General features: G+C 31.4%; 2 protein-coding genes and 1 long non-coding RNA gene across 3 annotated transcripts; 2 read left to right on the top strand and 1 right to left on the bottom strand.

Annotated features, from left to right (window-relative positions):
* The first annotated feature begins 350 nt into the window (after positions 1–350).
* On the top strand, positions 351–1,094 carry LOC145331134 (uncharacterized). Its single transcript, XM_080175761.1, has 2 exons — positions 351–778; positions 997–1,094. Exons 1-2 carry the CDS (start codon positions 538–540, stop codon positions 1,092–1,094), a joined length of 339 nt encoding a protein of 112 aa, XP_080031887.1. The 5' UTR covers positions 351–537.
* Positions 1,095–1,236: 142 nt separating this feature from the next.
* On the top strand, positions 1,237–7,680 carry LOC145331132 (uncharacterized). Its single transcript, XM_080175760.1, has 11 exons — positions 1,237–1,554; positions 2,098–2,308; positions 2,494–2,656; positions 2,886–2,939; positions 3,075–3,133; positions 3,216–3,341; positions 3,554–3,881; positions 4,008–4,147; positions 4,266–4,494; positions 4,720–5,271; positions 5,368–7,680. Exons 1-11 carry the CDS (start codon positions 1,391–1,393, stop codon positions 5,988–5,990), a joined length of 2,649 nt encoding a protein of 882 aa, XP_080031886.1. The 5' UTR covers positions 1,237–1,390; the 3' UTR covers positions 5,991–7,680.
* An 18,819-nt stretch (positions 7,681–26,499) lies between these two features.
* On the bottom strand, positions 26,500–27,313 carry LOC145331825 (uncharacterized). The gene is made up of 3 exons (XR_013883917.1): positions 27,134–27,313; positions 26,790–26,842; positions 26,500–26,623 (listed from the first exon to the last, which is right to left on the bottom strand). It is a non-coding gene; the product is annotated as an uncharacterized LOC145331825 (long non-coding RNA).
* Positions 27,314–27,988: the final 675 nt, after the last annotated feature.

Raw genomic sequence — 27,988 nt, 5'->3', positions numbered from 1 at the left:
AACCTGACAGCCCAGAACCTGAAAATCCAACTTCACCCCCCAAACCTTCTCCCCAATCGAGGTAAAAAAAACAAGTAGCCAAATAATTTTTATATTTTGTCCAGAGGGCAAGGGAAAAATAATATTAATTAATAATTAAAATAATAGGCTATTTTTTTAAGGTCAAAACCTGACAGCCCAGAACCTGAAAATCCAACTTCACCCCCCAAACCTTCTCCCCAATCGAGGTAAAAAAAACAAGTAGCCAAATAATTTTTATATTTTGTCCAGAGGGCAAGGGAAAAATAATATTAATTAATAATTAAAATAATAGGCTATTTTTTTAAGGTCAAAACCTGACAGCCCAGAACCTGAAAATCCAACTTCACCCCCCAAACCTTCTCCCCAATCGAGGTAAAAAAAACAAGTAGCCAAATAATTTTTATATTTTGTCCAGAGGGCAAGGGAAAAATAATATTAATTAATTAATTAATTATTTTAAGGTCAAAACCAGCAAGCCCACAACCAGCTTCACAAATAACACCAGATACATCACCAATGCGCCCACTCAACGTAACGCCGCCGCCGTCTCCATCACCTACAAGTACAACAGCCACACCTAAAGCCGCAGCCACACCTAAAGCCGCAGCCACACCTACAACACCAGCTGGAGACACACCTTCTTCAGCACAGTCATCCCCAGCTGGAGAAAAGCCAAAAGGGAGAGGTGGCCGTAAAGCAGGATCCAAGAATAAACCCAAGATGAACAGTGACAGTACGGAACATATGTTCATCAAAGGTAAGCTTAAATTAGTATAATTAATATCAATAACATAGGTAGTAACATTAAAAATTTAATTGACAGGATGTCTATTTGTCTGTACTTAAATAAAATACATTATATTATATTTATAATTAATAACCATACAATCTCAACCGTAAATACATAAATTTCTAGAATACTAGTTTGTTTTACTTTACCTATATATTAAATTAACTGTTCTATTGATTACCTAGACTGCGTGGGTACAGTACAAGGGGACACACACTCGCTCTATGACCGCCTTGATGGGAAGAGGATAACATATAGTAATGGTGATAAGGTACAAACATAAATACTAAAAATAATAATAAAATGTAGAGGGGGGGGGGGGGGCAATTCTTGATGGGAAGAGGATAACATATAGTAATGGTGATAAGGTACAAACATAAATACTAAAAATAATAATAAAATGTAGAGGGGGGGGGGGGGCAAAAGTGACACTTTTTGAAAGCAAAACTAAAAGTCAAGAAAGGAACACAACTAAAAAAAGAGTTACAGGTGTGAGATTATTAAATAAAATGTTTAATAAAATTAAAATTACTTCAGGTTTATGTCTACTTGGTTAAAGTGCTTGAAGATCATGCTTACATGATCCCCAACTACCCTGGAAAGGGTAAGCATAAGACCCCGTGGGGGCGGGGGTGCAAATACTGTAACTTCAATACCTGGGATGGCACATACCACGTGAAAGAATACCCCACAGATGGAAAAGCAAGAGAGAAATTTATACTGCAAGAAACTAACCTTCTTAGGTAATAATATTAAGTTGACATAAAATAACATGATGTATTAACGCAACGTGCCGGAGCCGTATAATTTTGATGCGGCTCCGGCTCCGGGGAGCCGTATTTGGAAATACGGCTCCCGGCTCCGGCTCCAGCTCCGGCTCCTACCTTAAAATTAATATATCAATTTTTTTCCATTATTGAATTTGATAAAATAAGATAAATAATATAAAATATTTTGCTTTTATTTGATTAAAGCTATATAAAAGTAGAAGGATGTGTGTCTATTTGTTAAGTAACAATAGTTTTTCAGTTTATTATATGGAAATAGACCGTTGCCAAATTATAATATTACTTTAAAAAATCATTTTTACCTAGTCCGGAGCCGGAGCCGTTTTTAACAAAAAATACGGCTCCGGATCCGGCTCCACAAAAAATGTTGCTGCTCCCGGCTCCAGAACACTGGTATTAAGTATTCATAAACATTGATTAAAAATATATACTGACGGACAAGGTGAATTATAGAGTAGCTTTGCTAAAAAAAATAATATTAATTGCTTACCTGTTTAGGAGGTTTACCCGTCACTGGATCATTGACCACAGAGATGTTTACCGAGAGTATAGGAAGGGAGTGAACCTGGCCAGCTTTCAGAGGAAGTTTCAACAGGCCCAGGCAGATGCTGAAGTTATCCATGAAGTCAAAATATACGTCACTGCCCTAGAAGCGCTGCGCCACATAACAGGAAAACTGGTTAATAATGAAAGTTTCCTTCACTTTAAGGTAAATGTATGTTTAATATTTTTGATCATATTTGCTGTTATCTAATGTCTCATACCTATATTTTTTTAAACAAAATTAATTGAAAATGATTGCTAAAATCGAAATATATCTTCATGTCAGTTAGAATAGTGTATTTTTTAAAAATAGGTTGAAAAACATACTAACTTTAAAAAATTCGCTTTAAGGATAAGGATGCCAATGCCTTTGACCATCTCATCGCCAAGCAGGTCGGTTTACTTGAGAAAGGCAAGAAGCAGGATGCACCCACCAGCAAACAGCTTCATAACTGGCTGCAGGGGCAGCACAAGTATTACATGGAATCCTTCAAGAAGATTTTAGAAAATAAAGGTATTAATAACTATTAACTATTAAGTATTATAATTTATAAACTAAAACATTACTAAATAATTTCAAAATCTGAAAGAAATAACAAATAATTAATTTAAATTATCTTCACTTCCGCGGGTGTGTACATTGCCGAAATCGAAGGAAAGGTGCACACCTGCGGAAAAAATGTTAATATTTAATTATTTTAAATAACAAATAATTATAATCAATATTATCTTTGTTTCCGCAGGTTTGCACCTTTCCTTCGACTTCGGCAATGTTCACCACACCGACTTCATTGCAGGTAACCTAAATAAAATAAATAAACTATTATTATTTATTAATGCAATTACAACTGCAGCAGCTACATAACCTGAATTAAATAAAGTAAAGTAAACTATTATGAATGAATAATATAAAAGAATTACTAATTTTTCAGTAACTGCAAACTATACCGATGCAGACGGTCCCAAAGAATTGTTGCTCGCCTGTGAACAGGTATAAGTTTAAAATTAATTCTTAGAAATTTAGAATGACCACAAATACCTAAATGATAATTTGATTAATTACTTATGTTTAGATGCCTAAACCCGATGCTTCCGGCCGCAGCATCTACGAATATTTCGAAGAACTGTTGAAAAGGTTTGGGCTTGAGCATTATCAACTTCTCAGCTCCACATCCGACTCGGCTGCCAACTGTGTAAAGGTAATGAAAAATTATAAATTATAATTATAAAATCATAACTATTTAATAGTTTTTTCTCGCATCGTATTTTAAATGGCTTTCCGCGGATGTAAAATGTACAATTGTAAGATAAAACCAGTTTTTTTAGATGAATATTTGAATGAATACGAGAATTAATATTCTAAAACAATACCATTAGAAAGTAAATCATTAATTTATTTTTCATTCTTTAGTCCGTCAAGATACTCAATGAAGAGCACGGGAAAACCCCCACAGAGTATACAAGTTTCATGAACCATGAGGATGAAGATGAGGGAGTCGGTGATGATGATGATGATAGTGATAAGGAAGACACACCTGAGGCTGATAGTGAAGATGAAATCCCGTTGGATATGGTTATAGAAGATTTAGATGAGGTTGAGGATGGTGTTGTAGAAGCCGAAGGTGAGGGTCAGGATGGAGGTGAAGAAACCCTGGCAGGAACAAGACAAGGCGATGGCGGCATATCAAGTGCGATTTTCTACAGGTCCATCGCCATCAAAGATCCACAACAAAGAGAGGGTAAGTAAAGTTAAATTAAATTCATTCCCAAAAAATTCAATGAATTACATTTAATGATTTACAGGGGTAGTTTCACGAAATGCATTTAACTAAATTATATTAATTTATTAAATTATTTCTTTTCAGCAATCACAAATTTCGGGAAACTAATAGAAGAGAACATCCAGAAAACAATGATATGTGATGAGCAGAAATGTGGACTTATAGTGGGAGGTGTTTGCCTCAACCACCAAGTGGAGTTGGCGTTGAAGCAGGCTGCCAAAGTTGTAAGTAAATTAATTAAATGATTAATAGAACCAACTAAATAACTTATACAGTAACTTAAAAAGTTAAATAATAAATTATACAAAAACGTGAAAATTAACAAATATTATATTTTTTTAGAAAGGGAAGGGGTACAACAGAACCATAATTAACCTGGCAAAGCTGGTCAGTAAAATTATGAATAACAAGAAGCTGCGTCGCATTTTGGTAGAGAGTGGACAACGTATGCTTACCAGATACGTGGAGACGAGATGGAGCTCCAGAATGAACATGATAAAGCGGTTCTTAGAGTTGTTTGACAACAAACAACTACTTCAGAAGGTGAAAAAATCCGTGCAGGATCAGAAAGGTAAACCCAAAAAAGTTAATTATAATTTAAACAACAATTTAAAACTAACAAAATTACCAACTTAAATTTCTCTCTGTCCCTTAATTAAACAAAAGAGAAAGGTAACAAATAGAAGTTTATTAAAATTTAAACTAAATAAATTATTTCTTCTCTCGTTCCCTTAATTAAAAATTAGAACTGTATATATCAATAGAATTAATTTTTAATTTTTAATTTTTATTTTAGTCAACAAGAAGTTTGACAATCTGTGGCCAACACCTGACCAGGTTCTTGCCCTCAGAGAAGTCCTGCAAGTGTTGGAGTGTGTGGATACCATGCTGACAATTCCCGCACAAGCCCATGAGGCCACAATCGTCCAGATGTTCACCATGCTGGATACGGTGTTCTTTACCCTACGGACAAGTATGCCTGGCAACTTATTCGCTAGACGTGTATTCAAGTTCCTTCACCTGAGAGTTAACAAGATTGTCCGTACTAATGCAGGCTGGCAAGTCTGTCTCTACCTACACCCCCTGTCACGCAGTCATTTGGAAATGATTGCGAGTGGCACACAAAGCTTTACGGTGACACAGGATGAAGCAAAAACAATTTTACAACAAGCACCCAAAAATTGTAGGTTGTTGGGTGAACGGCTACACCGAATCTCACTGAGAGCCAACCTAAGTCCTGAAGAAAAGGCAGATGAAGAGGCCGACCTGCGTAGAGCTAATGCGGATGCCGACAATGAGGATTCCGAAGCTGACGAGTACGAATCTCCAGAAACTGCACCTCCCACAGGTAAAGATATACAATATTAATTAAAATAGATAATAATAATAACATTAGTTAAATAATTCAATTATCATTTTTATTAATTATATTTATGTATTACAGGCATGATGACACCCATCCAAAAGATGTTATGGAACAAACAACAAGAGTTCAAAGAAATTCAGGCTCAAGCAGCAGCCAAGAAGAAAAAGAAAGAACAACGTGACAAACAGAAGGATCCCCTGGACGTCATGAAGAAACACCTGAAAGCTGGGCTGAAGGATTGGAATAACATAGAAGAATCCAAGTTGCATGCCTTGACATACGGTTACCAACGTGAAGTCGCTAAGATAAAGGAGGAAATTGCGAAAGTCAAAAAATCTAAGTCCAAGGATTTCGATGTTGAAGAACGCCAGAAACTGTACAAACAAGGAGCAATGACCGCAAGCCACAGGATGCTTACTGCCAGGTATGAACATGTTGCAGAGAAGATATGTTATCCACCTGGACTTGTCAGTTTGATGACCAACTTCAACAACTTACCTGTTTCTAATGCGAGGTGTGAGAGAATTTTCTCACACCTCAAATTAGTTTACTCATCGAGGCGCTATAACCTAGAGAAAGAAACCATCCACGCCATCATGTTCTTGAAGATGAACAAGCTAGTCCCCAAGAAGTCCCAAGCATTTTGGGATAGGCAGGTAAAAGTTACCAAGAAGACAGCAACCAAGGAACTGGAAAAGTGAAATAATTTTTGTAAATATGTTTATCATATTAATTATGTTGGAAAGAAATAAAGTAGAAGTAAAAGTAAAACAAATAATTTAATGAAATAATTTTGTGTTTTTTAAATATCTGTATCATTACCATTATAAAATAAATGTTGTAATAAAACCCAAAAAACTGTTTATTGATATATTTATTTTTTTTGCAGTATTGTTATTTAATTTAACAAGGATGAATAATCAATAAGTAGCGAAGCCAAAAACATTACTCAAATCATACTTGTCTTGTGTCTTTATGCGTGGATGGTCTCTTGCTCGAGGTTCTAGAGTAAATAAGTTGGACATCAAATGAAAGTAAATACTAAATATCCAAAAATAAATTTGAATTTCAATTAAAGGGTGATGGAAAAAAATAAAAATGCGTACTTGCCGCTTCGCTTATATTATTGTACATTCAAACATCAGTAAACCAAAAATCAGACCAATCGGATAATTAGGTCACATAAAAATTTGTTGTTAAAATGTAAAAAAAAATACGGACATTAATGTCAGAACTGAATTATCAGAATGCGAATATATAAGAGTCTAAGCAAAATTGTAAGTAAATTTGTTTAAAAACAGCTTGATAATCAGGTTTAATATGAGCGTACATTTAAAACCGAGTTTCAACGCAAAAAAACGCGGAGCCGAATCTAGAAATACGGCTGCGGATGTGTGTATATTTGGTAACATATGGTTTTTAAGTTTAATTTAAGGAAATAGACCGTTAAATCATATTATTACTGTAAAAACTCACTTTTAACTAATGTGGAGCCGAGCCGTTCTGAACGACGTAAAAAAATGCACGGAAATTCTTTTCGAACACAGGGATTCAATATTTTTAGGTAAGACTTATCGATAAAACACACCCGATACTTTGTAATTTTGGAACGATATAAAAAAATAAAAAATAAACATAATTAAAAACAAAGTATGGAGCTTGCCGAATTATTCACAGTATAAAATCTGTGCGTTTAAAATTGAAATTACCAAAAGGCAAAATAAGAATAATTAAGTTATAACGAACAGACTTATCACTTTATATTTACAAATTATTACAAAATCCTTACCTTAATATACAGTAAATGATTATGTGTACTGCCTTCCGAAATAGAAAACATAGCCTATTATTTTGACGTGTATGTACTCTTATGACATTCACACAAAACAATAGACTACAATAATTTTTTTCGGACGACAGTACAGAATTAGATCTTCTTGTGTTGACACTTGACTTTGTTTCTTTCTTCTTTTTTTTATAACTATGCAAATAATATTTATCACTTTATTTTATTGTATTAATATAATTCCATTTGAAGTTTTCACATTGAATATTAAATTTTTTATTATTTTTCACTTTTCTTTGTATCTAACTAACGCGTAGTATGACGTGTCAATACACTCTGAAATTCAAATAAGGACTGAAGAACTATGTGTGTGTGCACGAGGTGCACGAGGTAGAAATGTACATGGGTAATTAGAAACTTCAATATAATTTATTTCGTTATATTTACATTTTTTAAAATAAGATTTTTTAATATGTTTTGACCACGGTAAATAATAAAAATTTGTTGGAGGAATTTTTGTGTATATATTTATCCCTGATATAACAGCATACACCGGAAACGGATGATATCAAATAACAGGGAATCTATAAATATATTGTTACAAATACAATTACAAACTATTATAAGTTAACTTTAATATATTTCATTATCGTTATATACTTTTTTTACGTAATGCAAAATTATCCTTTTTTAATATTAGGAAGAATTTTTATTTTACCCTGTAAAAAAAGCAATGAAAAAAGTAAGACGTCTAAAATGTCGTATTCTTAACAGGTAGACTTTTTGGAGTAAGGAAATTATGTCATCACATTAATTTCATAGAAAGAACCTAAAAGTCTAATATATCTAGTAAATTTTATTTCGGAATTGTTTAACGAACATACTTAATTTAAGATTGCGTGATTTATTTCGAAATAGAAATATAAAACGTAAAAATTTATTATTTTTCAAAATCTTCTATTTATTTACCAAGTACTTCGTATATAAATATTAAGAAATTTGAATATTTAGAAAAATAGAAATAGGGATGTATTTTTGAACGAAGGGAGAGGGGAATAAATATCCTATTTTTGAAATAGAATTCTTGCACACGTATATAAATATTCCCCAATTTCAATATTTTCATATCTCTAAATTCCCTTCCAAATTTTCTCGAAATACGATACGTTTAGGGTTTAGAATAGTTAATATTTTAAATATCTAGTAGACACATCATTGGTGGTGAGCCAGGAAAGCGAAGCACCCACAGGATTTGAAGACCAATACTTTATTGGCAGCAGTGGCAGAGGGGGGGCACTAAATGATTTAAAGTTCTAGCTCAGTGGTTTTTTAAGTAGCAAATATTAAGTAAATTCCAAGGTAAAATATATTAATTGACTTGAGCATAATATAAGACAGGCTTTACTGAACCTATATCTACACTATAACGCTTTGCTAACAATAAAATTTTACCTTTATTTGATATTATTGGCCACGCCCCTATAGGCAATTAGGAGCTCTTATGAAATAGGGAATTAACCGTCAACTTTTAATTTTAGTTCTAATTGTGGAAGTGGAAGGGGGCGGTAATTTCTCTTGGGTGGATAGAAGATTTTTTCGACACAATAAAAACTGTCCCGAATTTGTATTAATTTTGAGGAACACGACTCCAGTTACGTCATATTTTTCTTTCCCGAAAAAGGGAAGGGAGAAAGAAAAAAAAGGGAAGGGGGGAAGAAAAAAGAGATCGGAGAAAAGGGGGGTTTCTTCATCTATTTTGAAGAGATTTTCTTCCCCCCTTCCCTTTTTCGGGAAAGAAAAATATGACGTCACTGGAGTCGTGTTCCTCAAAATTAATACAAATTCGGGACAGTTTTTATTGTGTCTTATTTTTTCCACCAAAAAAAGCTTAAGCCATCACATGACCTGTAAATTGGTTTACTGTAGTTGGTGATATACTTCGGTACTAGCACAAACACACACACAGACAAACATGCTACATCCTAAAAAGACAAGGGGAAAAAATTATAAACAACTTTACCTATCCATTTATCCCTGAAGTGAAATGAGGCAAAGTCTAATCTAAGTTGTAAAATAGAAACAATTTTAAACTTAAATTGTCGGCCTCAAAATTTTACCTAACTCTCTGAATATCAGTTGCAAGTCTTAATTAAATTTATGGTGAAATTAGAAGATCTTTATTGTACCTATGAAAAATGACGTCATATTAGAATAGTCCTTAAATCTAACGTCTATGACGTAATTTGGGATTTTTTGACCTAAAGTTCTTAAATCTATCCACTCTTTTTGTAGGCAATAAATTTTAAAAACTTTTGGCTGAAAAATCCCTAATTACGTCATATTAGAATAATGAACTATTGTAATATGACGTCATTTTTTATGGGCACTATAAAGAGCTTCATGAAATCATCTTAGGATCAATTTCCATATAGGTAGCGATTCTTGAAAAGAAAACATCCATTTGTAGCGAAGCACCAAAAAGATGGCTGGACATATGGACAAAGTGAGCTATAAAGCAAATATTAATTGTTTAGAAAGAGAGAGAATATGCAAACTTTTGAAAAAAAAGTATTTATGACGCATGATCGACAGACCGATGGACCAAGTTGATTATGCACTGGATACTCATTAGTACAAGAAATCTTCACTAAATATTTCTTCTGCATTTCTTATATAGCAGACGAGAAAATCTCATTTCGTTTGTGAACGATATGACAGAACTGCGGACGGACAGACAGACAAAGTTAATAATACAGTAGCTTCGCTACCAAAAAAAGATGAAACATCCATATGACATAATCCCAACAAATAAGAAAGACAAACAAGCGTTAACCGAATTAGAATGACTGTGCCTTTAGTAATAAAGAAATAGAATATTGAGTGGTATGCGTGATAGAATTGTCCAATCTATTTCAAACTTTGCATGAAGATTTTTGTCACACTTTTTGTGCAATATTGAAAGAGCATGGTGCTCTATTATCATTAGCACAATGTTCGTAAGTTCACTTTTCAAATTATAAATAATAAAGCTTTCTTTTAAAAAATTCTGAATGTTTTCATCCTTGCTTTTTTTATATTAGCTTTTATATCTCTAGGTCAAAGTGAATGACCCGTTGCTTTTCATAAAATGTAGAAATAAACAGGGATGCAGGTATAAGACATTCCTTATGATAAAATCTGCTTGTCTGTGTACTGAAGGATCTCGTCTGCTGCTGATCCGATATGGTTCTCCTTTACTGTGTAGCTTCTCACCTGGAAAGGTTTATAACTATATTTGGGAAGAGGTCGCAAAAAATAACTAAACCCAGCGAGCGGCCAAAACAACAGGATATCTTAAAATAGAATTTAAAAAAAAAACATTTTTGTGCCCTAGAGGCCTCTAGGGGCGTAGCCGCTAGTTTAAGATGTACAAATACCCCCCCCCCTCTCCCCATAAAAAAATATTATTTTACTTTACAAGCTTCAAGTTATTGGGAGGAATGAAAGTGGTGAAGATTAATGGTCCTTCTCCTCCCCGAGAAAGGAATAAAATTTGCAACCTGCTTTACCTTTAATACAAATAAATATATAGGACATATAAAACATTTCAAATATCCTCGCTTTGTAAATTGGCCCTGCTTACAGAATTTATTTTTTAAAAGCAAAGCTTTTCTATAATTAGGGTCGGTCCGTCCGTCCGTACGTCTGAGATGGATAGCTTTTCTCATTAATTTAGGCATGTTATAATTGTCCTATCGATTTCAAATTTTGCTTGGTGATTCCTGTAGTAGTAAGATACGATTTAGAAAGCGTAGCAACTCTATAATCATTACCAGAATGTCAGTACGTCCATTTTAAACATGTTGAATTTCTACATTTTTAACAACTAATTTTTATGTGATCTAATTATCCGATTGTTCTGATTTTTGGTATACTGATTCCTAGGACAACAAAGTACAATATTATAAGCAAAGCAACTATATAATCAATTTCTAAAAATGTAAGTATGTTCATAAACATTATCCCTTATTAAGAAGTTTTTCAACAAATTTACTCACAATTTTGCTTTGACTCTATAATTATAAACAATAAAAGTATTTTGAAAATGATTTCCTAAAAAGATATTATAATCTTTAAAAGTTAGTAAAATGATAAAAAGGAAAATAACTTCATTAATGAACTTTGAAAAAAATGCTGCAATTTGAAATAAATCTAATTTTCATTGCTTATAAGTATAATATTACAATTAAAAATGATGAAACAAAAAAACGTAATAATCTTTAGGCATGAAACTTTAATTATACGTTTATTAATTGAATTAAAAACCTAAGAGGTCCAAATTTACATTCTGTGACATTGGTAAATATAAATACTTAAAAAAATACTTGTGTTTTATAATCATCATCAAATATGTTGACAGGAGTAAAGTGGCAGAGAGAGAGGGGGGACAATAGGCTGTTTATTATACTAGTCCCCAAAGTTTTATAATAACGTTTCTTATTCGTCGGCGTAACAACTTTGGGGGCTTTAGTGAATTTTGATTGGTTGGTTTATTAAATTGAGTGTTCAAAAGTTTCAACCACTAATTTTACGCTACAAGAAGGGTTAATTTTGTGTATTATCATTGGGGAAATACATCATTAGACCATTGTCTTATCCCTTTCGATCACTATAAAGTGGACATATGATAAAGAATAATTTTTCCAGTATGACTTCGAAACCAATTAATATCCGCTGTATTATAACTGGTTCTAAGCCATTCTAAAAAATCATGTATCGTATTGTATAGACAATTTTCCATAAAGAATAAAATGACAAAGCTGTAATTCATCTAAATTTTTTTATTTTACTATCAGCGGAAAGCTGTCTATATTCCATTATACGATATAATAAATAGCTACATATTAATGTCCTACTTGTTTTAGGCAAATACTAATATTTACGGGCAGCTGCAGTTAAAAAAGCGGTTAAAAGCGGTTGCAGAAGCAATAAATGTATAGATGTATAACCTAGACAACTACCTGTCTCAAGTATCGTCTTCTAACAAATTGATATCTGCTATTTTGTAGCAAATTGGCTGTATTAATATTTCTGACGCTTATTGATATTCAAAGACCCAATTGAAAGTCTATTCTTTTACTTTAATGATAAAGCCAAATTCAATATCATAATCTATAGTCAGTCTGTCTGTTATCCTTTAGTTTATCCGTTTGTCTTTCATTTTGTCTGTTCTTTAAGATCTTGCAACCAAGCTAATTGATATCTTTGTAGAGAAGCGTATTGTTGGTCCTTTCCATGATTCTATATTTTTGGGAAGGGTTGCTTAACTGAAGTTAATATCAATTCTCATTCCATTGCAAAAAACGCGATATTCAGTTTGTTTAAATATTCAATTAATTAGGTTTTTTCAAGAATTTCATGTGTGTGAAAATTTTTTGAGCGTGGGAACCATTTAATTTTCATTTAAATGATACATATGTTTTTCATTTAATTTCATTTTTAGGACCCGTGGGAACTTTTTTTTAGTGTGGGAACCATTTAATTTTCATTGAATTTCATTTTTTGCAAGTGTGGGAAAAAATGGGAGAAAGAATATGTTTTAGTATAAAGAAATGTTCTATCAGTTTCAAACCTTTTCCATTCGATAGATCATACTGACTTTGGAAAAACTGTCAGACCGATTTTTGAAATTCAATCTGTGAAAAAAGATATTCAAGTTTTAATTTTTTGTTTTGAAAATATTATTTTACATGTATTGACGCCATCTTGGATTATGATAATTTTTTTTGTTAGAAGATTTTTTTTCTAAAATATTTTTAAAAAATTAACTTTTTACAATAAAAAAATCTTTGAACTTAAATTGACCAATAATTCAAAGATTTTTTCTCTTTGATTTGGAAGATTTTTTATGATTTTTATTTTTAATGTCAAATAAAAACACAAAAGTGAAAAAAATGAAAATTAAATGAAAAAACGTTTTATGATTTTATTTAAGAAATTATTTGCTAACATCACCTTTTTGTTGCAATAGAATGTTATTTAAGCAAACAAAATTTAGCATAAATGGATATTTAAATCCCTCGGTATTAAATGATGAGCTAACGCTCGATCATTTAATACCTTGGGATTTAAATATCCATTTATGCTAAATTTTGTTTGCTTAAATAACTCATTTACTTTGTTTGTGTCCTGATTGATAACAGAAAAAAATGAAATATTTTTTAGGGCTATTGCAGCAGCCGCTAGTTTTATAATGACATTATTTTTGGGTCAAGAATCGTTGAGTGTATTACATTATATTTGTTTAAGGTTCTTAACGAAAATTATATGACTTCCACTTTCCAGAGGTAACTGAATAAGTTAATACATAATACATAGAAGAACCATGTCTGTCCGTCTGTCTGAAGCTTAAGAAACCGCTGAAAGGATTGGGCTATTCTCTTCAGGGTATGGAGCTACTGGTTCTTGGTGATTTGAAGCAATTTTGTTGGAGTGTGGGACAACCCACAAATAAAGAAAAATTACCCAACCAAATTATTTTTTTTCATTTTTTTATATTTAAATTTTTAAAAAAATTTTGATAAAATAAATATTCCTTCTTTTTTCTTTTTTAATAAAATAAAAATGGAAAATTTAAATATGAAAAACTATTGTCTGTAATAATAATATGATGATTTTTTAACAATCTACCCTGAACCTGTAGGGAAAAAGCCCCTAGAAGCTATGTAGTGCTTACATTTAGATAAGCAGGGGAGAGAGGGTTTTATTTGTAAGATTTAAGTAATTTACATTCTAACATATATACCTAAACAATTATTGAATAGAAAAACCTTTGATACCCTTGTGTTAATGTTATATTTTTAAATATAGATTTATCTTACACTTTTATCGTCTTCCATCGGGTATTCTTTTTATTATCTTTAGTTATGACGCGGTCTGAGCTTGAAATAAAAAAAATGTTAAACACTTTCAATTTAGACAAAGATAACATATTAACTTTAAATCAAATATTAGATTTTAATTTATACCCATTGACTTACCTCTCAATCCCTGAAAATTTCCATATGTATTACTTTTACATATACTGTTGTTAGTCCAGTGATCTTAAGGGATAAGACAGTTAATAATAAATGTAGTAATAAAAACTACAACCTCTACTGTAGTTGTAAAGTTATTACACTGCTATTCTAAACCAACCAATCAAGATTTGAACTTAGTCCCCAAAGTTTTTAAACCAGCATTAATTAGGGTCCAATGTCCTCTCCCTTTCTGGCTTTACTTTTACATTTATTGTTGATATTCTAGGAGTAGCTTTGTCAAGGATTTCAAACAAACAGGCTCAATATTTTATTTCATTTTTAGCATTCAGCCGCTTTTTATGCAGCAAAGAGTAAAAAAGCAATATGCAGATAAAGCAGCTGACAAGCTGCAGATGTCAAAGAAGGTGTATCAACTTTTTTTTTATAGCTAGCCGGTTCTTTTAGTAAGTAGTAGTGTAAAATTTTTCATAGAATTCAGATATGCAATCGGTTTTTTTGTAGACCTCTTATTTTTTAAGTAATTTAAGTTTTTAAAAAAAAGATTAAGTCAATTTTAAGGTACTAAAACGCAACAAAAAAAGGATGAAAATGTCCATTATGTACAAAAATAGTAAGATCTTTAATTTGACACCTTACTTTTTGAATTTTGTCAGGTAATTATTGAAAAAATTTATTTTTTTAAACCCACGAGAATAAAAACTTTGAACTTAATTTTATCATTTGACAGGTAAAATAATATGGGTTCATATATACCTTTAGAATCAGAAAAATATTACGAATCCATTGTAAGCAAAATTGAAAAAAAGTAAAAAAATCAAATACTTTCGTCTTACCTTTTTTAACCCCTCTTTACCCCCTCTTTACCCACTTCCCATTTTTATACTCAATTCAAGAATTAAGGCGTTGCCTGTATAATATAATATGATATTTTCATATAATTCCTTTTATTGTAGTTTATATACTATATTGTAAACTTTTTATTTCAATTTTGCTTAGAATCGATTTGTAATACTTTTCTCATTCTAACAGTATATATAATGCCTATTTCTTATGCCTGGGGAATGAAAAAAATAAGTTCAAAGTTTTTATTCTCGTGGGTTTAAAAAAATCAATTTTTTCTATAATTACCTGACAGAATTGAAAAGGTAAGGTGTCAAATTAAAGATCTTACTATTTTTGTTCATAATGGCCATTTTCTTTCTTTTTTTTTGTTGCATTTTAGTACCTTAAAATCGACTTAATTTTTTTTAAAAACTTAAATTACTTAAAAAATAAGAGGTCTACAAAAAAACCGATTGCATATCTGAATTCTATGAAAAATTTTACATCTACTACTTACTAAAAAAACCGGCTAGCTATAAAAAAAAAGTTGATACACCTTTTTTTAAAATAATGTTCAGCCGCCAAACTTTGTTGCTGATAGTAGAAAATTATAGAGAAGCTAGCCGCAGACGCTAAAAAAGTTAAAAATATGTAGATTTTTTAAAGATGCTTTCTTTCTTAAACCATCCAAAAAATCTATCCTTAAGCTTATTGTGAGTCTAAAGTAGGTAAAGGTGTTCAGATGTTAACTAACTAAATATATTTTTTTATCCAATTCATTTATCCTAGTATGAAGTTAAAGATCTCGGGAAATGCTGGTCCGAATTGTTTGTACATTTTAGAGAAGCTAGATATAAATAATGGAGTGCTTTTTTATTCATTTTTCTAACTTCCTCCGCCCTCCCCTAGAGGCTAGGAGCGAAGCAACTAGTATAATCTAAAGTTGTAAAATCGTAACCTTTTAGTATAACCACTTTGTTTTGTTAAGTATTGTACTTCCTTTTTTATTGACCCAGGGATCTAAAGGGATAAAACAATTGCCGATAAATTAATGTACATCCCCAATGATGTTACACAAAATTACCCCTTCTGTAGAATGATATTATTGGTTGAAACGTTTTAACACTCAACTTAATGATCCAACCAATCAAAAGTCCCCAAAGTTGTGAAGCCACTTAGCCAACAAATAAGTAAACAATATTGTAGAACTTTGGGGACTAGTGTAATAAACAGCCCCTTGTCCTCTTTCTCTCTCTTTTATTGACCACATCCAATTACAAGTCAAGTGTTATTCTTCCCATAGGACGAGACACAATATTAACCCAGAGTTGGATCCTTAAAAGTATCATTCTTCCCATAGGATGAGACACAATATTAACCTAGAGTTGGATCCTTAAAAGTATTTTTCTTCTCATAGGACGAGACACAATGTTAACTCAGAGTTGGATCCTTAAAAAGTTTTATTCTTCTCATAGGACGAGACACAATATTAACTCAGAGTTGGATCCTTAAAAGTATTATTCTTCCCATAGGACGAGACACAATATTAACCCAGAGATGGATCCTTTAAAAGTGTTAGTCTTTCCATAGGACGAGACACAATATTAACCCAAAGTTGGATCCTTAAAAAGTGTTATTCTTCCCATAGGACGAGACACAATATTAACCATGAGTTGGATCCTTAAATGTGTTATTCTTCCCATAGGACGAGACACAATATTAACCCAGAGTTGGATCCTTAAAAAGTGTTATTCTTCCCATAGGACGAGACACAATATTAACCTAGAGTTGGATCCTTAAAAAGTGTTATTCTTCCCATAGGACGAGACACAATATTATTAACCATGAGTTGGACCCTTGAAAAGTTTTATTCATCCCATAGGACGAGACACAATATTATTAACCATGAGTTGGATCCTTAAAAAGTTTTATTCTTCCCATAAGAGGAGACAGAATATTAACCATGAGTCTTTAAATTAAAACAATAGCATATTATTTGATGTCTTTGGACAAAGGAGCCGCGTGGTAGGTTCATTTTAGCGGCATTACTATGATTTCGAAAATTCAGAGTTGAAATATAAAAATATGAAGTATTGAATATATGTACATTGTATGGATGAAACTTTCTTAAAAGATTACAAATTATTGAAATTATACAAATGTTTTCAAATATTATTGAATAACTCTTGAAAAAAGAAGACAGGTTAAATTATACAAGTTTTCTGTTTGAAGGAGGGAGGAACGGTCAGTCAGTCAGTGAGAGAAGATGCTATTTCAATACAATTCAAGTAATAGAAAGATAAATAATTTGAGATTTTCTTTTCAAAAATCAAAAATCAATTATATGTCTAACATGAATCAAAATATAATTACTTATATGTTGCACCAGATTTTCATTTACTCTAACAAAGTGATAGTTTCAGCTAGCTAAAATTGCCATCATCCACCCTCTTTATCCCATCCCCTACCCTACTACTTAATAAACGAATTGACCAATACATGAGGTCCTTATTATCAACCTAAATTGACGACAAATTTTACCCTGTCCTTATATCCACGTATCATACATCCATTCTTATTATTCAATATACCTACTTGAACCACTCTGATGATCGTTTATTTAAGGCACCTGCTTAACAAGTCAAGCAGCTTTTATTATCACCTGAATCTTTAGAGATAAGGCAATGAACGATAAGTTTATGTTTCACCCCTCCCCCCATCCCCAATTATGAATATCAAAATTATCCCTTCTTTAGACTAGAATTATTTTAAAACTATCTCGAGACTTACATAAAGTTTTCCTTAAAAAGAATTTAATCGGTTCAGTAGTTCTTGCTTAACCTACAGACAAAAAGCATTACTACTTTATACAATAACAACCATCACTCACAGCCTAGATGTTAATTAAATCAGAAAAAAAGTTATTCTTAGCTTCTGCCAGCATTCTACCGCTTTCTATGGTGTCCCAAGAAAAGTTATTTGGCATATGTTTAATTCTTGCACAAATGCAATGGCACATCACTTAGACAACTTTCAATACAGGGGGACACTCTTATAGTCTAATTTGTACACAAATGTAATGGTACATCACTTTGACAACTTTCAAGACAGTGGACACTCTTATAGTCTAATTTGTACACAAATGTAATGGTACATCACTTTGACAACTTTCAAGACAGGGGACACTCTTATAGTCTAATTTGTATACAAATGCAATGGTACATCACTTAGACAACTTTCAATACAGTGGACACTCTTACAGTCTAATTTGTATACAAATGCAATGGCACATCACTTAGACAACTTTCAATACAAGGTACACTCTTATAGTCTAATCAACTATCAATACAGAGGACTGAGAAAACCTTTGAATAGTACTTTCCTGCCTTTTTATCCCACCCCTCTTCTTTTCCCTTGACCTTCTTTCCCATTTCACAACACAAAACAATTTTTGCTCCAACATTGCCAATAAAATATTCAAATTTTCAGCAATTTCTAACGGAATTAATTAGCTAAATTACGGCCCCTGCCAAAGCATACCATTGTCATATTTTTATCTCTGAGTTACTAAAAATTTTCAAAATTTGAGTTTTGTAGTTTCTCATTAATTTGACCAATGCAGATTCTTAGATAAATGCCATGCTAAATATGACCTAATTGCATACCTTGGCTTTTGTTGATCTATATATATTTGTATCATGTCTATAAATTTGTCTATATATTGTCTATTTCATCATATTTTTAATTTTTAAAAGTGAAGCTTTTCTATAGTTAGGGCCAGTCCGTCTGTAAGTAATTGATAACTCATATTTTAAATCTGAGCTTGTTAGAATTGTCCTATCGATTTCAATCTTAGTTAGGTACGATTTAGAAAGCAAAGCAACTATACTTCATTGTTATCAGAAAGTTCGTATAGAAAGCTCTATTTAAAACATACTGATTTTTAACTTTTTAACTAAACTTTTTTCTATGATAAAATTTTTATTTTTAATTAAAATAAAACACTTTGCTCACGTGACTCTAGAGGCCTCTAAGGGTGAACCTCTAGTAAGGAAAACAATATTTGACTTTTGAAGAGAAAAATAGAATTTTGCTTAAAATAGTATGTTCTATTGCCAATTAAAACCAGGACACTATTGTCATATTAATGGATATATAATATGTGGAGATATTGTAAGAGATTCTCATTTACCCTGATAAATTGTTTCTTCAAGCTGGCTAATATGTGGTAGCGGCTGGAGTTTGTCAGCCGCTTCCCAAGTCCGGGTATTACGGCGGTGTGAACAGACGTGGACAAGTGTAGTTATAGAGAAGCTGTGCTTCTCTATGAATCAACAAATAACAAACAGAATATAAATTTGGGATGTTACTTTATTCAGAGCTCACAAGATACTAATTTATAATACAACAAAATGGTCAATGCATAGATTGGAATAATTAATACGAAAATCAGAGGTTACAAATATATACACACAATAAATATAATAGGCAATATTTATCCCCCATCCCTGGAAGGGGTGGGTAAAAGCAAGATAATCAGATTAAACACAATAGGGTTGTCAAACTATAAATACTTTAATACAGGGGGGGTTCAGATCTCTCGGACCGCCCACAAGTTGGAAGCAAAGTTACTATATACTTAGGGCTTAGGGGTGGCGAATACCACAAATATACTTCATAACCTCCATTGAACATGGAGGCACATATTGACCAATATCTAAGGACTACACTAACAACTTAAATTGACGACAAAAATTCCACTGTCCCAACATCCATGTATACTATATATGCATTGCTATTTAAATTCAGGGATTAAGCTTTAGTTAATCAAATATAAAAACAGGGAGGACAATATCTAAATTAAGCGATGCAAAAAAATAAATATTGGTAAGGTTAGGTTAAGTAATGAAAAGAGCAGGTAAAGTTCCCCGTAGAATGAATGAAAAGATTAAAATTGTATAGAGTGGGGAGGGTGTTAAGAGGTCCAAAATGAGGTTTTTGTGCATGCCCCAGGCTGTATTATTAAAAAATTAAAATTGTAAATGTATTTATCCCTTATTCCTGACTAAATCCAAGCCTTTCATAATCAAATCATCAAAACCTTAGTTATCAACAAATGCTTTGCAATTCAATGCTAATTTTTTAATATTAAAGATAAAAAAGTCAATGTAACAAGGATGACAACAATCATAAAAGCAAAGCTCTGAACAGTAGGACAAACTAACATTAATAGCTGTAGAACGCCATAACTTATTAAAATGAATACAAATGAACAAGTCTAAACAAAATGGTCTGTAAATTGGTTACAAAACTGAAGTCAAACCATGCACGTACATATCTAGATTTTTATTATTATGACATTATACTTTATTGTCCTGTGAATCGGATAATTCAAACATAAAAAAAACTTTTGTCAAAAAAAAGTTATAGATCGATATGTTTGAAATGTACCTACCTATTTCAGGAATCATCATGCCAAATTTAAAAGTGACAATACAATTATAAAATGCCCAAATCAACATAAGACCTATCTTTTACGGATAGGAAACTTGAGCTTAAATAACAAATGTTTTATTTTCTTGTTGAATTAGACTTTTTCAATTAAGCAGTAAACTTCAAAATATAACTTTGACACCCGTTAAAATCCTATTGCTTTCATAATGGACTAACCTAAAGTCAAGTTTGGCACATTATACATTCATTCCTATACTCTTCAGAGATTATACAAAAAGTTTAATCACAATTAAACACCGAAAACTTGCTTTTTCAGCTTTAAAGACGCACAAATACTGAGGCAGCTTAAAATGAACAACTTAACATGTTGATCCAGTGATCTGAGCTGATTTGAGCTGAGAATCGAATTAATCAGTTGTTGGATACATTCTATACGGTTGATCATTCAAAAAAGGTGTTTTTTTTTGGGGGGGGGGGAGAGATTTCTCTTACGAGAATGGAGGTATCCTACCCAAAAATATTTATAACCCTTCCCAAGACCTAAAAAAAACTTCTCTTTAAAAACCATGCAAGTCCAGCGATTAGCGAAATTTTAGACTGCAGACAGATACACATCCTGTTACTTTAAAATAAGGATAAGTAGTCTTTGTGTAAAATTTAAAATTTTATTTATTGTACTGGTGTTGGTATTTTTGATGTTAAAGAATAGTTATATATCGCATTGTATCATGGACAGCTTTCCGCGGATATTAAAAGTAAAAATTATATAATTAAAACCAGTTTTATTAGACCCGAGAAGCCAAAGTCGCGGGCTACACACATGATTTTTAAGTATGGCTGAGAATCTCTGAGAATTCTAATCCAGCTGATATTAATCGGTTTCGAAGCCATACTTGAAAACTATTTTTCATCCAATAAAGCTTTAGACAGTCAAATTATAAGATAAGATCTTATGTCAATGCACAGATAAACTGAAATTAATTGCAAATTAATCTTACTGTAAAATTTATTAACTTTGTTGTAAAAGCTTTGCAGTGGTATAGACGCGAAGTCTTAACAAATTTGAATGGCCTACATATTTGAAGAACTTACAAACAAAATTATTCTTATTAGCTCCAGTGAAGCTCCTCTAGAAGTATTTAAAATATTTTTTTTTTAAATTACAGATATACATAATACATACAAACAAAATTACAATATTTATTATTTCTTCCATACCCAGGTTGTCGAAAAAAATACTAAAATACACAAAATTAGTACTAGAAGTACGAGAAAAAATAGAATACTTGCCAAAAAATAGACATTACAATTTAAAAAAAATATAATTGTACTATTGTACATCTAGTATGAATTTTGCCATACAAAAAAGTTTTTGATTATAGAGTTGTTTTGCTTGAAACACTATACTTTGTTGTCCCAGGAATAAACATACCAAAAATCAGATCAATCGGATGATTAGATCACAAAAAAAAATTTGTTGTTAAAAAAGTAAAAAAAATCAACATGTTTAAAATCGACGTACAGACATTCTTGTAATGATTATAGAGTTGTTACGCTTTCTAAATCGAACCTAACTACTAAAGGAATCACCATGCAAAGTTTGAAATCGATAGGACAATTCTAACATTCCTAAATTAACTAAAAAAGCTATCTGTTTGTGACGGACGTACGGACCGACCCTAATTAAAGAAAAGCTTCGCTTTTAAAAAGGTATTTTAGAATAAAGATTTACATACATTTTTGTTAAAGTGAATCTGTAACAAGGATAAATGTATCTTTATTTATTTATCAGATAAACATAAGTAGAGTAACAGTTCTTTTTTTATTAAAGAAAGAAATGTTTTTAATACCAAATCTGCTGCAAAATGCTCTAATACTTGTTTTAACTTTGTGCCTAATAAATCGTCAAAAAAATATCACCATTCTAGAAGTCTAGTCAAAGAAATAGAAGTAGCAAGCAATAAAATGATTATGTTTTCTATATTGTACCTAGATATTACAGGAATCATCATGTTGTAATCAAAAAGATGAGTATAACATGCATGAATTAATTTTTAGAGCCAAGGACGGACCTACCATAAATATAGAATATATTAGCTTATAAAAATCCTCCAATAATAATTGAATAAATCAATGTTATGAATTTAAGTCAATTATATTCGAATATGTCAAAGTAAATCCCATAAAAAAATGAAAAATTGTATTTTATAATTGTTTGACATACTGCAAAATATAATTTCTAAAAAAGGTGTATTAACTTTTATTTTTATAGCTAGCCGGTGCTTTTAGTAAGTAGTAGATGTAAAATTTTCCATAGAATTCAGATATGCAATCGTTTTTTTTTAAGAGCTCTTATTTTTTAAAGTAATTTAAGTTTTTAAAAAAAATTAAGTCGATTTTAAGGTACTAAAACGCAACAAAAAAAGGAAGAAAATGGCCATTATGAACAAAAATAGTAAGATCTTTAATTTGAAACCTTACTTTTTGATTTCTGTCAGGTAATTATTGAAAAAATCGATTTTTTTAAACCCACGAGAATAAAAACTTTGAAGTTAATTATATCATTACACAGGCATAAAAAATATGGGTTCATATATACCTTTAGAATCAGAAAAATATTACGAATCCATTGTAAGTAAAATTGAAAAAAAGTAAAAAAATAAAAAAAATGGCCTAACATATTATTTTGTACAGGCAACACTTTCTTTATCCCCTCTTTACCCCCTTCCTATTTTATTCTCAAAACAAGAAATAAGATGGTTGCCTGTATAATATAATATAATATTTTCATATAATTCCTTTTATTGTAGTTTATTTACTATTTTGTAAACTTTTTATTTCAATTTTGCTTAGAATGGATTTTTAATATTTTTCTAAAAGTATATATAACGCCTATTTCTTATGCTAATTTTACTAAAGGATAAAATCATTTATAGGCATATTAAAAGTACATAATTTTGTGTCGTATTTGACGTGTAGTAATAGCAAGAACAAACAACTAAATATTCTAATAAAGTGTATTAATTCAAGACAAGTTAAACATACAATAATAATATTAAATATAATAGCAAGTATTCACTTTTGGGTTCGTGCCGAGTTGCAGAGCAAAGGTCTTGCTCCGAAACGGTTGACACAAGAACTAAAAGCTAATATACAAAATACATACATTGCTCTCAAGTCAGGAAGAAAGGGACTATACATCACATTTCTCCCTGGCTTTAACATGAACATGGATTTCAAAACTGTAATATTTCAGATTGAATATAACAATATGTTTATTACATGTTAATTGACATATATATATTATAAGTAGCATTGAATGCTTATTAAATAGATAATAATTGATCTGGTATGACACCTGCCATATTTTTATTTTATTTTTTTTATTTTATTTCCAGATCTTTAAACACTTCATATACATTTTTTTTTTATTATTTTGGTTCCTTAGAACTCTTTTGTGTTTTTTTTTTTTTTTTTTTTTTTATATTCCTTTTTTCTTTATGTGTTTTTTTTTTTTTTTTTTTTTTTTTTTGTTTCTTTTTAATATTTTTTTTTAAAAAAAAAACATTGATTAATATATAATCACTGAAAATGCATTGATTAACATATAATGCATTGATTAACATAGTTATTATAAATGCATGATATAAAAAAAACACTGATTAACATATAACCATCAGATTTAAAACATGGCATTATAGAGCATTAATATAAAACATTAATTTTGAACCTTTTCGAGACTACTACTGCCTCAACAAATATTTAATACATAAAATAAAATAAAATATGAATTAACACACATAAAACTATAATTATTCATAATCATTGATCATAATATTCATTTTCTTTTGCCAAATTTTTCTTGATAATAGTAGTATCATTCATATCCATCAATCCATCATTATCCATCAATCCATCAATCATCTCACAAATGACATAACCATACCAATGCTACAACACCACAAACGATATAACCATACCAGTTGACCTTAGCTTAGTTATAAACTTAGTTATAAACTGGTTTCCACTTAGCAACTGTGATTTTCTCAAACAACACAACAGCCATTCACCTCCACCACAAGAAGCCTCCAATCTCTTCAAAAAATTGGAATCGAATCCTTTCTAGCATCGACTCTAGCTACTTCCCAAAATTCACCCTTTCCTGATTCAAAATACGTTGCTGATCCTGCAGGTTAGCCAACCGAGCATCTAACTCAACCATTCTAGTAGCCAAACCTGCCAAATGTTTGAGGTCTCAGGTCAAAAATCAGAACTGCTGTTCACATTTATCATCCAGGAGATTATATCTATTGCATAGTCAGGCATGACTTAAGCCTAATAATGACAACCACAATAACTGCTATTAACATCTCTGTTAGAATCCAAAAATCGACATGTCATTCAAAATACAGAAACTGCCAATGATTTTCGTTATAACAATGATGCTACTGTCGACACTCCAACCAATGATAACGTTGAAATCAATGAACAGAAACAACAAACACAGAGAAAACTGCAGCCGAACAAAAGCAACCAAAACCTTCGCCATAGATTGATTCGAAATCTGATCCATTTCGTTTTTCAATACTAACTATCGACAAAAACACCAGCTATTGACAAGTAAGATATCCAACCTGGCAGTCAAATCTACAACAGCCACATCATCTTTAAGCCCCGCCTTCTTTAGAACAGCTAAAATTTCACTAACCAGCATTATACTTTGACTGCCCACTGTATTAACAACTTACAAATATCCGTTTTATCAGTCATAAATATATTTAAGATACAATGCATGCTATTTTAAAATTCTGCACAACTTCACAATAGCTTCTAGCCCATGGTGTATATCTTTGTTTATTATTATCTATCAACTAAATACTTCTCATTTTGACAACTGTAAATACATCTCTTTGTAGCTACCTGACTCACTGTGCATTTATTTGCATCATCCTGACACACTGTGCACATCTGTTCAAAATAAATATCAACATAATTCGTTTAACTCTTTGTATCTACCTGACTCACTGTGCATTTATTTACGTTATTCTGACATACGAATCCTCAATTTTCAAATTAAGCTTCAAAACTACTCTCCGACGTCTTATTATCCACAACTGTTGCTTAAATGCTTAAATTTAACACCTCCAAGTCTTCAAAACTTTTCAACAGTTATTATAAATCTAGCAATCATAAATCTAAATTACTTTTCTTCTCCTTGGCAGCAGTTGGACTGTTGATTGGAGTACTTATAACATGTTGAGAAAGGGTTGCAACAACAGTATCAACAGATTGACTTGCTTCAGTAGGATTATGATTATCACTATCACCAGTACCAACAGATTGACTTGCTTCAGTAGGATTATGATCATCACTATCACCAGTACTATCATTAGTTGCATATGATTTGCCACTACTGGTTGATTTAAGACTCTTCTTGCCAAGATCAGTAATAGTCTTCCCATATATAGAGATATCATATTCAAGCTCAAAGATAGCTTCATCAATCATTGTTTGCAAGATATCATATTCAAGCTCAAAGATAGCTTCATCAATCATTGTTTGCAAGTATTTAATCTGTAACATCATCAGCTCTAGTACATCATGAGGAAACATATTCTGTTGCACAATAGACAGAATATTAGTAAATCCATAAACTCCAGCAGCTCCATACATTCCAAATATGTTGTCAATCCAGCACAGGCTTCCTTTGGAGTTTTGTGCAAGCACTCAGTTGTTAGCTTCAGGTACTTTTCATGATCACTAAATCTCCTTATAGTTGCCAGAGAATACAGGAACCTTGAACTTAATATCTACCTTCCTGGTGATACTCCAAGCTTCTTGACCGCATTATTGTTTAGCTTCCTGTTTAGCATTCTGAACTTCAACAGACTTCACATCTAATCTATAAACAGATTCTACAGCAGCAATAGCATGTTTCACAATATTACTGACCCAATTACTAAACAATCATAAATAATGCTCCTTTAATATCGATAAAATTCAACATATAATCGGTCATGTACCATAGTGTATCCTGTACCAGCCTCCACTCTCTCTCCACCAACAATTCAACATATAATCGGTCAGAGCAAAGTGTATCATATACCAGCCTCCACTCTCTCTCACACCTTTTAACTATATCATAAAACAAAACAAATCACTCACCTACAAATAATACCAATGTCAACACAAAACAATGGCCAAATTCAAAACTATATTTCAGTCACCACCAACTACTTCTCTTGCGGCCGATCTAAAACAAAATACAATCATTTTAGATGCCAAAACTTATTTAATACATATTTTATTTTCACTCAACAAAATAAAATAATTTCTTTAACATGTATTAGTATATATAACATTAATCAAATGTATATCAATATTGAACATCATTAAAATCTTAACAAACTAAAACTCACCAACAGGTAATACTGTATCTCAACCACCACAACTACTCCTCTTTTCGACCAATCTAAAACATAATACAATTATTTTAGATGCCATACTTAAATGTTATCACTTAACAAATAAAATTTCAACATGTCTTCTTAAAAATGTATTAAGAAATATAATATTAATCAAATGTTTGTCAATAATCGAGCAACATAAAAATAATTCTTAATACAATATATTAGTCTAATACAGTAAAAAATTTACCTAATTATTCAATGAAATATCTGAATAATAACTTATATCATCCACAACTATTTTTATGTATTAGAATCTTGAAAGTTGAAGCACAACTAACTATTTTTCTCTATACCTGAGAGCACTTTCTTGCGCAGCTCAACTTTTGCGCATACAACGCCCAACTCCTGCTCATCATTGCTGCTACCTCTCTGCACCACCCCATCTTGCGCATACCAACTCCGAGAGACAGTGCAAACTTTCCTTGCCAAATTATTGCCCACCCCCCTTCTCCATGAAGAGAGACAGCTCCACTCAAATATCTAATGCATTATAACAATTTTGCTTCATGAAATTCTAAGCTTCATAAATAATTTTGCTGAATCAACATCACTAAATCGCAATATATACTATTCTATATCGAGTGTCCTTAATAAAATTTAAGCTTAAACAACAACTTAACACATCCATTATAATTCCAAGTTTTAGTTATTCTTCCATTTTATTCTGATCCACCAAAACTTTCGCAATACGTTCCTTATATTCCAAGTTTTTAAATAGATTGAAATCCGCCCACATCTATTCACTTTAATTTGATTCATCCAAAATTGAGCAACACATAATGTTTCAATTTCAAGTTTGAGTGCAATTTGATTCACCACCCTGTGTTATTTATATAATTGCTTCTCCTATAATTAGGTTTGGTCCGCCCATCCATACGACCATTTTGATTCACCACCCTGTGTTATTGATATATTTGTTTTTTTCTATAATTAGATTCGGTCCGCCCATCCATACTTTACATCTATCTACTTTTTGTATTTCGAACTTTACATGGTGATTTCTGCAGCAGATAGGTACAATTTAGAAAACGTAGCAACACTATAATCATTTCTATGACGTCCGTACTTCCATTTGTAAACATGTTGATTTGACCACAAATTTCTATATGATCTAATTATCCGATTGTATACTAATTCCGGGAACAACA

The sequence above is a fragment of the Acartia tonsa genome, chromosome 11, assembly GCF_053477335.1.
Source record: "Acartia tonsa isolate MP-2025a chromosome 11, ASM5347733v1, whole genome shotgun sequence".
NCBI classification, from domain to species: Eukaryota; Metazoa; Arthropoda; class Copepoda; order Calanoida; family Acartiidae; genus Acartia; species Acartia tonsa.
Note: the sequence above shows the minus strand (reverse complement) of the source record. Positions and strands in the feature narration are given on the sequence as shown.